This window comes from Lepidochelys kempii, chromosome 9, assembly GCF_965140265.1.
Source record: "Lepidochelys kempii isolate rLepKem1 chromosome 9, rLepKem1.hap2, whole genome shotgun sequence".
Taxonomy (NCBI): domain Eukaryota; kingdom Metazoa; phylum Chordata; order Testudines; family Cheloniidae; genus Lepidochelys; species Lepidochelys kempii.
In genome coordinates, this window is record NC_133264.1 from 56,315,206 (window position 1) to 56,327,224 (window position 12,019).

A 12,019-nucleotide genomic window follows, 5' to 3' on the forward strand; every position below is an offset into this window, starting at 1 on the left:
TGGAAGGACTCCCCTTGATGCCAGTGGGCACTCTACCGGGGCCTTAGTTGACAGAGCTACGTTCCTGCTTTGCTGAATCCTCTGCAAAGTCCGAGGTGGCAGTTCCCATCTTTCACACCAGTTTTTCCACACTTGTTAGCTGGCGACACTGGGGGCTTCTTTGTAAGACACTTTGGACAGGCAGGTCTTATTTCCCTCTCCCCTCCTGAATAGCGACGGTCCTTGGTGTAAAAGAAAAAGCCTATTCTTTCTCTCTCTTCTGTTTGGAATAGCTGGTGTTAACCTGTCTTCTATCTTGTTGTACTAACCTTAGTTCAGATATCTCTGGCTGCAACAGCTCTCCTCTTTTCAACACATGCATGAGCGAGCGCATGGCTGATCTCACCCCCTCCCCCACCTTCTCGAACCCCGACTCCGACATCACCGAGCCTGCTGACGAGCAGCACGTGGGGAAGGAGGAGGAGGAGGAGGAGGAGGAGGACCTGGAGGAAGACATCTTTCCGGAGTACCCGCTGTATGATGGCCGGGATCCATTTTACGACCGCTCCCCCCTGTTCAGTTTAGTAGGAAGGTTGGTGAGGTTTTAGGAGAGCATGCTGGGAAGGAACTAGCTCTTTCGCACGAGAGAACTGCTTTCTGACACTGTTCCCATGTTAAGGGCATGCGTTCCACAGGCACTCGGGATGGGCTAGCTGAACAGTGTCCTTAAAGAGATGGCCAGCAGGGCAGGTGCACTGGTCAGTGTGATGGTAAGGCAAGTGTTGATAGGAAATGAAGAAGGGAGAGGCTATTCTAGCCAGCTCATCTTTAAAGAGTGAGCTTCAAGACAAGTATCACAGAGTCAATGGGGACCAGGATCGAGTGGCCACTGGATTCACATGGTCTCTTTAAAGAGAAGAGTTTCATGTGACAGAAAATTGTGTGGTGATGACACAGAGGGACACAGAACTGACCCAAAGCATTCCCTTTGCTTTAACACATTTGGGTTTCGGTTCTAATTTACTGCTGGAAACATTTATGATGAAATGTCTGCAAAATGGGTGGCCTTCTGCTCCTGCAGGGATTGTGAGGGTTACATCATTGCAGTCATGGAATGGAAATCCCATGCATGACTCTGACGTAAATCCTCACCAGCAAAAGGAGAACGTACAGGCTTCCGGGGAGTGGTGGAATGGCCGAGACCAAGGTGTAACGCAAGCACAGTGAACTGTAAGAGAAGGCCCATTGGTTCTGATCGTTAGGAGAGGGATTCAGAGCCAGCCAGTGGCCCCGAGTGGTGTGTGAGGAAGGGATGGGAGGTGCGGAAAGTGAGCCCAGTACTAAAAGACAGGCAGGTTCAGCTGATAGCGAGTGGGATTTCCCCAGATGACTCAGGGAAGAGCTGTGGGGAATAAGTTTGGCTTCAAAAGCTAAAACCAAGGGCTGTGGAGGGAGAGGATTTTATCTTTTTTTTAATTAAAGCCATATATTTTTAAGCCACCACTACTGTGAAGTGGTGACATTTCCACTTGCTGCTTTGGCTAGCACATGGCTGAAAATTGTTTTATGCAGTGGTTCGAACTAGAGCCATGTAGAAAAGTGTTGTGTGGGAATCAGAGCTGCCAGAAGTTTTCAGGTGGTTTGGAGAAAAGCTCTGGAGTGGGGAGAGCTTCTCTGCCCTGAAGGGCTGGGAGTGGACTCTGCCCAAAGAGAAAGAGAATTGTTTATTTTCTTTTGCTAGTGAATACAGATTGTTTCAATGGTTCATTCTGGAAAAGAACTCCAGATCTTGTGAAATTGGTGACATGTTTGATTTGATCGGCCACCATTTCATTCTACCAGAGAAAACCACCTGAAATTGCCAAGCATGGCACCAGATAGCCCAGTTCTGCTTCAGACTTTTCCAAGGGGAAAGAAGAGGTTTTGCCCATAATTGTCCCAGGCCCTGTCCTTTAAAAAATGGATCAAATTCAGACTTGGTGCAAGCAGCTGCAGCTTCACTGTAGTCAGTGGCATTGCTTCCACTTACACTGGGTCGTAATTTGGCCCGTGAGCTGCAAATATGTTTGTGAAAGCAAGAAACCCAGGCAAGAAGCCGAGTTCTCCTTTCCAGCCAATAGGACTTGGGCAATGGGAGCAAGAAGGGGAGGAGAAGGGATCAGAAAAGAGAGAGAGGGAGATGGGATAAGAGTCACTGCAGCCTCAGACCGAAAGAGCTGGGTTCTTCCACTTTTTTTTTCTCTTGGGGGAATCAGAGATTTTAAAAACAAACAAACCAAACTACCAGATACAACAATGATGAACCGAATCCCCCATCCTGTGGGATGTTCCTGGGAGGTCTTGCCTTTTGAATCTTCCCAATTCTTTTGAGTCAGATACGGAATTGGCTTTCCCTGTGCAGCAGCTGTGCCGATCACATTTCTTGTGAAGTGTGCTTGGATTGGTTTATGATTAGATCCTTGTCTTTGATTAGTTTCCCCCCTATTTTCTTTATTCTCTTTTTTTCTTTTTCTTTTTTAGCTGCTGGCTCTCTCTCCAAAGCTTGAGCAAAAAATGGGGGTTATTTCACTTTTGTCTTCTTTTTGAAAGGCTTTTCTTTGGTCTGAGCATGCCATCTTTGCACCTCACCAATCTTGTGGTTAGTGTCTCTGCCCTCCTTCCTTTTCCTTTAGCGACATATTCCCTCCCTCTCCCTATTCCTCTCTTCCTCTTCCTCCCTCTTCAACCTTTCTGGTTTCAGTCTGCTTCAAGATGTGCTCACCTGTAATTTCAGACTGTTATGATGGAAGCTTAACAGTCTTATGATCCACATTCCTCCCCATTAAGGAGGCCTCCCGCAAGATGCCCAAAATCAGATATGTATTCACAGACACCAAAATAAAGCCATCTCCAATAAGGGCATCATAGAGCATTCAGGTGGGCGCCAGACTCAATTCCCTCTGATCCCGGACACTCAAGAGGATTCCGATCCTCTGACCCTGCAGTTCCATCTTATGAGGTGATTCACTGGGAATGGAAGATATTCTGAATCTCTCAAGAAGGGCTCAGCACCTTGTAAGATTGGGGTTTAAAGTTGGTTCTTGCCTTGTGCTTTAATGACCCAATTCAACTGCCGCTGAAGTCAGTGGAAAGATTACCATTGACTCCAGAGGGAGCTGGCTCAGGCTCCAAGATGCATAAGTTCCTCTGGACATTTGAGGCCTGATCCTGCATCTATTGCAGTCAGTGGGATCACTGTCATTGCTTTCCCTGGGTGCAGGATTGAGCCCTTTCTGCAGGAATCACCCAGGCTTTATGATGATATTTCAGCTCAGCAGTCAAACCTCTGCTCTGAGGGAGGGCACTGGAGCCAAATGTACAGATAACAAAGCTGACCACATAGGGATAGTCACAGAATCTTGGTTCCCTCCCTCTGAAGAAGCACCTGAGCTACTCTGTGTGGTAATACATTGTTAATACAGTGGCCTTGCTTTCTTCAAACCTATGCCACTCCATTCATCAGAGCCAGGGCCAGCTCTACAGTTTTTGCCGCCCCAAGCAGTGAAAAAAACTGTCGCCGCGGATGGCAAAAGGGAGAAGTTGCCGCTGATTTGCCGCCGCAGCCGGCAGAACAGAGAAGCTGCCGCCAAATTGCCACCACGGCCGGCGGGACAGAGGAGCTGCCGCCGAATTGCTGCCATCACGGAAACACTGCCGCCCTAAGCACCTGCTTGGACCGCTGGTGCCTGGAGCCGGCCCTGATCAGAGCATGAGTGTGATGCAGTCCTGTAGACGCTTGCACCCTGCGCTCCTTCAGACTCAGGCTGGGGATGGCTCCCTATCAATCTGCTTTTGCAATCTGGAGACGAACTACAAACAACAGTAAAAGTTGTGGGGGGAGGAATTTTGTACAGCCAGTACCAAGTTCAGTGCTGATGATGGAACATGCTGACCACACACAATGCCACTATGGACTGAGGTCATTACAAAACTCCTGCTGAAAGGAACCTCCCACTTTTGCTGCCTGTTCTCATCACCCTGGACAAAGGCATGCTGCAGCTTTGTGAAAGAACTCAGACCCTGGATGGAAGGCAGCTGAGCAGGCTCACTACGAGTCAGAGGTGGTGTGGATAGGAAAGGGGGAAGCATTTTGAGGAGCTGACGTGATCCATGGCCTTGCCCACTGTTTGAGAGCATCTGCCCTCTGATCGTCAAGGGGAGGTGCAGTCCTGAGAGGCTGGTGAACAGTCTGCTGCTCCTAAATAGAGGCAGTGGCCAGCAAGGACCTATCCCCAGCAGACTGCAGTGTGGGCCTAGCCATGGGGATACTTGTTTACACCACTGCAAGGCTAGGCTTCCTGCAACATTATCTCAGCGCAGAGGGGAAGGATGAGATGGCCTCTTAGCGTCCCATCTAGCCCTATATTTCTGTGGTTCTAGGGAGACCACAGAGAGGCTTCAAACTCTTCAGAATGTGGCGGCCCAGGTTCTGGGTAGCCTAGACCAATGGGTGTACCACATTCTGCCTTGGCTTCCAAATCCTTTTCAAGGTTCTGGTTCTAGCTCCAGCGATGGCCATCTGAAAATGTCCTTTCAACAGCGAAGAGGGGTTGGTGCATCTGGCTGAGACTGGACTCTGGGCTGCATTCCGAAATTCTGGTCTAGTTACAGGTAGAATCTTAGCAGTTTATTCCTCAGTCAAGAAGAGACGGTAAATTGGTAAAAGCCTTCCGATGACCGTGCTGAAAGGGGAAGTGTGATGCTGCCAGGCCTACGGTTTTAAGGATGAAGTTTAAATGTGCAGGTTTTCAACATTAAAAGTCACCTGTTACATATATCAGGAGTCTGCTCCAGAGTGTGCCCTGCACAAGGCAAAACTGATCCCCCAGAACTAAGATCACCTACAGCCCCGTCTCCACTCTAGTGTCCTCTCTTATCCTGGATGTGTTCAGATTAGATTGGGGTTGCCTACATGACGTGAGTACCACCAAGGAGACAGCACAAACTGCAGCTGTCTTCCTCTCTCTTTGGCTGCCTTTCTCTCTCAGAACTTTTTCTACTTTCACAATGTAAAGGGTCAGAGAGTAGGGATGCAATCTTCAGTCAGCACCAATGCCAGGTGAAGATTCAGTTACTGTCCAGAATTAATGTTCTCATCCGAGTACAGTTTCACCCAGGTGTTAAAGTGCAGACCAGATGTACTCCATTCCTCTACTGATCCGGTTCTTCCTGGTGCACTGGAGTAGGTAACCATCTGTGACTCTTGCCAGCACCAGATCCCCGGCTTGGACAACCAGAAACCGAAGTGCTCCAAGGCACTGGCCACTCTTGAAAATGTTGCCCTGGGTCACCATACAGAGGCAATAGCAGCGAGAGATTGCAGCCAATTACCGTCCAAAGGCGCTGCCTCCCAAGTACTGAGCCCGGGTGGGGTCTCAAGGGCTGGGAAATGTTCTTGTAGGATTGCAGATCTGCTCAGGAGCAGATCATTCGTCTGGAAATCCTGGGGCTCCAGGCAGCCTCCAGCTTCTCCGTGTACATGAACGTAGTCATTGTGCTGCTTGCTCGTTTAGTTAGGGTGAGACTGAGCCCTAGGCTGAGCCCAGGGGACAGAGGGAAGGCACCTGTGACTCAGGCAGACATGATTGTCCTGAGGGAATGGGGGAGAAAGTGATTTCCTGCAGCCATTGACAACGTAGCACACTCCTCTTCTTGCGTCAGCCAGCCAGTGAATGGGGGTAGAGCCAGTGTTCACTCACCACCCCTCCTCCGGGTCCCCTGGCTGGTGGAGGGCAGGCAGCCCCAGCACCAAGAGTCACCATCCAGCAGGGCCCAACGTGGCTGTGCAGTGAGTTGGCAGCCCCCACTTCCGTGTGCTCCCCAAATGGCTGTGTGGAGCCAGGGCACAACCGAACCCTCCATGAGGACCACGTTTGCATAAAGAGAGCCCTACTAGAGCTAGAGCCCTACTGATTTCTGGGTGGCAGGATGGAACTCACGCTGGTCTGGCCAAGGAAAGGGGCTCTCCCCACCAGCCTGACAGGCAGCTTCTCTGCCAGGGAGTGCTCAGGGGAGGGCTCCAGGTCTCAGTCCGCCTCCTGCTGGCCGCTATTTATAATTGGTACAGTGAGGTGTCAGCATCATTACTCATGCATTCAGGGATCATAGAATCATAGAATATCAGGGTTGGAAGGGACCTCAGGAGGTCATCTAGTCCAACCCCCTGCTCAAAGCAGGACCAATCCCCAACTAAATCATCTCAGCCAGGGCTTTGTCAAGCCTGACCTTAAAAACCTCTAAGGAAGGAGATTCCACCACCTCCCTAGGTGATGCATTCCAGTGCTTCACCACCCTTCTAGTGAAAAAGTTTTTCCTAATATGCAACCTAAACCTTCCCCACTGCAAACTGAAACCATTACTCCTTGTTCTGTCATCTACTACCACTGAGAACAGTCCAGATCCATCCTCTTTTGAACCCCCTTTCAGAGAGCTGAAAGCAGCTATCAAATCCCCCCTCATTCTTCTCTTCCGCAGACTAAACAATCCCAGTTCCCTCAGCCTCTCCTCATAAGTCATGTGTTCCAGTCCCCTAATAATTTTTGTTGCCCTCTGCTGGACGCTTTCCAATTTTTTTAAATCAGTCTTGTAGTGTGGGGCCCACAACTGGACACAGTACTCCAAATGAGGCCTCACCAATGGCAAATAGAGGGGAACGATCACGTCCCTCGATCTGCTGGCAGTGCCCCTGCGTATACAGCCCAAAATGACATTGGCCTTCTTGGCAACAAGGGCATATCCAGCTTCTCATCCACTGTAACCCCTAGGTCCTTTTCTGCAGAACTGCTGCCTAGCCACTTGGTCCCTAGTCTGTAGCGGTGCATGGGATTCTTCTGTCCTAAGTGCAGGACTCTGCATTTGTCCTTGTTGAACCTCATCAGATTTCTTTTGGCCTAATCCTCTAATTTGTCTAGGTCCCTCTCTATCCTATCCCTACCCTCCAGCGTATGTACCTCTCCTCCCAGTTTAGTGTCATCTGCAAACTTTCTGAGGGTGCAATCCACGCCATCCTCCAGATCATTAATGAAGATATTGAACAAAACCGGCCCCAGGACCAACCCTTGGGGCACGCCGCTTGATACCGGCTGCCAACTAGACATGGAGCCATTGATCGCTACCTGTTGAGCCCGACGATCCAGCCAGCTTTATATCCACCATAGAGTCCATTCATCCAGCCCATACTTCTTTAACTTGCTGGCAAGAATACTATGGGAGACAGTGTCGAAAGCTTTGCTAAAGTCAAGGAATAACACATCCACTGCTTTCCCCTCATCCACAGAGCCAGTTATCTCGTCACAGAAGGCAATTAGATTAGTCAGGCATGACTTGCCCTTAGTGAATCCATGCTGATTGTTCCTGATCACTTTCCTCTCCTCTAAGTGCTTCAGAATTGATTCCTTGAGGACCTGTTCCATGATTTTTCCGGGGACTGAGGTGAGGCTGACTGGCCAGTAGTTCCCTGGATGCTCCTTCTTCCCGTTTTTAAAGATGGGCACTACGTTAGCCTTTTTCCAGTCGTCTCGGACCTCCCCTGACCGCCATGAGTTTTCAAAGATAATGGCCAATGGCTCTGCAATCACATCCGCCAACTCCTTTAGCACTCTCGGATGCAGCGCATCTGGTCCCATGGACTTGTACTCGTCCAGCTTTTCTAAATAGTCCCAAACCACTCCTTTCTCCACAGAGGGCTGGTCACCTCCTCTCCATGCTGTGCTGCCCAGTGCAGTAGTCTGGGAGCTGACCTTGTTCGTGAAGACAGAGGCAAAAAAAACGTTGACTACATTAGCTTTTTCCACATCCTCTGTCACTAGGTTGCCTCCCCCATTCTGTAAGGGGCCCCCACTTTCCTTGACTTTCTTCTTGTTGCTAACATACCTGAAGAAACCCTACTTGTTACTCTTAACATCTCTTGCCAGTTGCAACCCCAAGTGTGATTTGGCCTTCCTGATTTCACTCCTGCATGCCTGAACAATATTTTTATACTCTTCCCTGGTCATTTGTCTAATCTTCCTCTTCTTGTAAGCTTCTTTTTTGTGTTTAAGATCAGCAAGGATTTCACTGTTAAGCCAAGCTGGTCGCCTGCCATATTTACTATTCTTTTTACGCATCGGGATGGTTTGTTACTGCAACCTCAATAAGGATGCATTAAAATACAGCCAGCTCTCCTGGACTCCTTTACCCCTCATGTTATTCTCCCAGGGAATCCTGCCCATCAGTTCCCTGAGGGAGTCAAAGCCTGCTTTTCTGAGTCCAGGGTCCATATTCTGCTGGTCTCCTTTCTTCCTTATGTCAGGATCCTGAACTCGACCATCTCATGGTCACTGCCTCCCAGGTTCCCAGCCACTTTTGCTTCCCCTACTAATTCTTCCCTGTTTGTGAGCGGCAGGTCAAGAAGACCTCTGCCCCTAGTTGGTTCCTCCAGCACTTGCACCAGGAAATTGTCTCCTACACTTTCCAAAAACTTCTTGGATTGTCTGTCCACCGCTGTATTGCTCTCCCAGCAGATATCAGGGTAATTGAAGTCTCCCATGAGAACCAGGGCCTGCAATCTAGTAACTTCCGTGAGTTGCCGGAAGACAGCCTCATCCACCTGATCCCCCTGGTCCGGTGGTCTATAGCAGACTCTCACCACGACATCAGCCTTGTTGCTCACACTTCTAAACTTAATCCAGAGACTCTCAGGTTTTTCTGCAGTTTCATAGCAGAGCTCTGAGCAGTCATACTGCTCTCTTATATACACTGCAACTCCCCCACCTTTTCTGCCCTGCATGTCCTTCCTGAACAGTTTATATCCACCCATGACAGTACTCCAGTCATGTGAGTTATCCCACCAAGTCTCTGTGATTCCAATCACATCATAATTCCTTGACTGTGCCAGGACTTCAAGTTGTCCCTGCTTGTTCTCCAGGGTTCTTGCATTTGTGTATAGGCACTTAAGATAATTCGCTGATCGTCCTGCTTTCTCAGTATGAGGCAGGAGTCCTCGCGTCTTGCGCTCTCCTGCTCATGCTTCCTCCCGGTATCCCACGTCCCCACTTACCTCAGGGCTTTGGTCTCCTTCCCCCGGTGAACCTTGTTTAAAGGCCTCCTCACTAGGTTAGCCAGCCTGATTGTGAAGATGCTATTCCCTCTCTTCGTTAGGTGGAGCCCATCTCTGCCTAGCACTCCTCCTTCTTGGAACACCATCTCATGGTCAAAGAATCCAAAGCCTTCTCTCCAACACCACCTGCGTAGCCATTCTTCGACTTCCACGATTCGACGGTTTCTACCCGAGCCTTTTCCTTCCACAGGGAGGATGGTGAGAACACCACTTGCGCTTCAAACTCCTTTATCCTTCTTCCCAGAGCCACATAGTCTGCAGTGATCCGCTCAAGGTCATTCTTGGCAGTATCATTGGTGCCCACGTGGAGAAGCAGGAAGTGGTAGTGATCCGAGGGCTTGATGAGTCTCGGCAGTCTCTCCATCACATCGTGAATCCTAGCTACTGGCAAGCAGCAGACTTCTCGGTTTTCCCAGTCGGGGCGGCAGATAGATGACTCAGTCCCTCTGAGGAGGGAGTCCCCGACCACCACCACCCACCTCCTCCTCTTGGGAGCAGTGGTCGTGGAACCCCCATCCCTAGGACAGTGCATCTCATGCCTTCCAATCGGCGGAGTCTCTTTCTGTTCCCTTCCCTCAGATGTATCATCTAGTCCACTCTCCGCATTAGTACCTGTGGAGAGAACATGAAAATGGTTACTTACCTGTATCTGCATTGCTGGTACATGGATGCTCCCCTTTCTTCTTCTGGAGGTCACATGCTGCCAAATTTCTTCACCGTCCTTCTGTCCCTGCTGTGCAGCCTGCTCTGAATCTTCAGAATGTTGTGTCCATAGAAGCATATCCTGACGTCTGTCCAGGAAATCTTCAGTTTCTCTTATGCACTGCAGGATCGATACTTGTTTCTCCAGACCTTGAACCTTCTCTTCCAATATGGAGACCAGCTTGCACTTTGTGCAGACAAAGTCGCTTCTGTCCTGTGGAAGAAAGACAAACATGGCACATCCTGTGCAGGTAACAACAGCTGAACGCTCGCCATCCATATTACCTTCCTTCTACGAGCTTCCTCAGGAGTTGTTGTAACTACTCAGAGAAGCCTGCAAGATGTAAGCCTCAGTGGGCTCTCCCAAGGCGAACTCCCTCTCTTAGCCTCTCCACTGTTCGCCGCTCAGCTGGTTCACAGCTGGCTGCCTTTTTATAACAGTCAGGCCCACTCAAGGCTCCCCTGGAAGAAAGCACTCCCAATTCACACTTTTCAAACAATCAAGCACAGTCAAACTGACAAACTGCCCTGCTGCCTGGGCATTGAACTCGCAGGGCAAAATTCTCAGCTGGGGTAAATAGCATAGTGAGTGGGACTCCATTGATTTACACCAGCTGAGGTTCTGGCCTGTGGTTCCTGGATGTGACTCACTGAGCACTGTTCGCTCCCTGTCTGGTGTCACATGGTGCATAGGGCCCATCAAGCAGTCTTTACACCGCAGGCAGCCGTGCTGATTTCCATGGCAGTAGGGTACTATTTAGCACGCCGCAGGGTGATTGATTCGGAGGAGCCAGGTGCATTCACAAGGTGGGTGCTTGTTGCATGGAGGCTCTACCAGCTGGGCACTGATTGAGCAGGCCCCTGTACTTGGTGCAGACACAGACCCCTGGTTGAAGGCAGGCTTGACCCTCTTGGGGATAGGTTTTCATACACTGGGGATGTGCCGGGCCTCTCTTAAAGCAGGCTGAAAACCCACCATTGCAATAGCTTCTCAGTCTCAGACTCTGGACAGTTGTCTGCATTTCTCAGCCTGTCTGCAGGAGGCTCTGCACTCTAACCAAGAACTTCCTTTCCTTCACTCTCTCTCCTCTCCTTCCTCCTCCTCTTTTTCCCTTTTCCTTCCTGCCTCTCTCTTCCTCTGCCTCCTCTCCCACAGCCCACCCTGATCCCCTCTTGCCTGTCCCCCTCCCCACACCCTTTAATCTGCAGCAGACCCGTGGTTGTTTCACAGCACCTTCCGTCCTATTTCTCCAGTTCTCCACTGCAAGAGGTCCTCTTTCTAGCTTCCTTGTTGCACCAACACAGCCCCCTCCTCAGCCCTCCCCACGACGCTGTCGCGCCCATGGGAGATGACAGGCCGAGAGGTACGCTGGTGCTCACTAACTCGCTGCCACTTTCGCAGGAACCTGATGTTACTGTAGCTCTGCCTCACACCAGCCTCTCCTAAGCACGCTGAATCCCCCCCACACACACACTTCTGGCTGGCCCTGGCTGCCTTTCTTTAGTTTTGCTTTGCAGCACCATGTTGTGATGTAAGCGGTGAACTGTGAGCCCAGCTGCCATCTGGCCATGGAGCGTGTTTGGAAACCCCAGGGTGGGGGTGCAGTGACCCCTCTCCTGTTTTACTTGACTCTTTCAGGGCATTTGTGTATCTCAGCAACCTGCTGTACCCGGTGCCGCTGGTGCACCGCGTCGCCATTGTCAGTGAGAAGGGCGAGGTGAAGGGCTTCCTGCGCGTAGCAGTCCAGGCCATCTCAGGTACAGTGGGTGAGCAGCAACTGGTTTCCAGTGGCAGGCAGATGCTCTGAGCTGGCCATGCCCTAGTGCCATAGTGAGTCTGGAGAGCCAGTTCTCAGGGCCATTGCATTTCATGGAGACATATGCCCTTTCCTGAGCGTGATGAGCCCCGTGCTGTGTGCTCTGGCTGGTGACACCAATCCATTAGTCCACTAGCCTAAGCGTTTCTTCAGACCTTGCTCTCCTTGTTGCATTGTGCACAAGAACTCCCCCCCCACCCAAAGTGGGCCCATGCAGTATTGCACACACACGGGATTTGCTGGGAGGTATGCCACTCACAGACCACCATGCAATGTCTTCCTGCTCTAGGAATACAAGGACATCCAGCTTCCTGTGGTAGGAATTGTGGGTGCTGTAGGCCAATAGGCATCACCTGTACTGTCATTAGAATTGCCACAAGAGGGC

At 50.4% G+C, this 12,019-nt stretch overlaps 1 protein-coding gene across 16 annotated transcripts in view; it reads left to right on the forward strand.

The window, feature by feature from the left end:
- KIF1A (kinesin family member 1A) overlaps nt 1-12,019 on the forward strand; it is a 222,334-nt gene that overhangs the window by 154,787 nt on the left and 55,528 nt on the right. For 11 of the 16 annotated variants that reach the window (XM_073360490.1, XM_073360493.1, XM_073360491.1 and 8 more), the window contains 2 exons: nt 314-571; nt 11,457-11,575. In XM_073360490.1, the coding sequence (XP_073216591.1) occupies nt 314-571; nt 11,457-11,575 (377 nt within the window). The remainder of the gene's footprint in view (nt 1-313; nt 572-11,456; nt 11,576-12,019) is intronic. The other 5 variants (XM_073360501.1, XM_073360502.1, XM_073360507.1 and 2 more) reach the window with 1 other exon arrangement.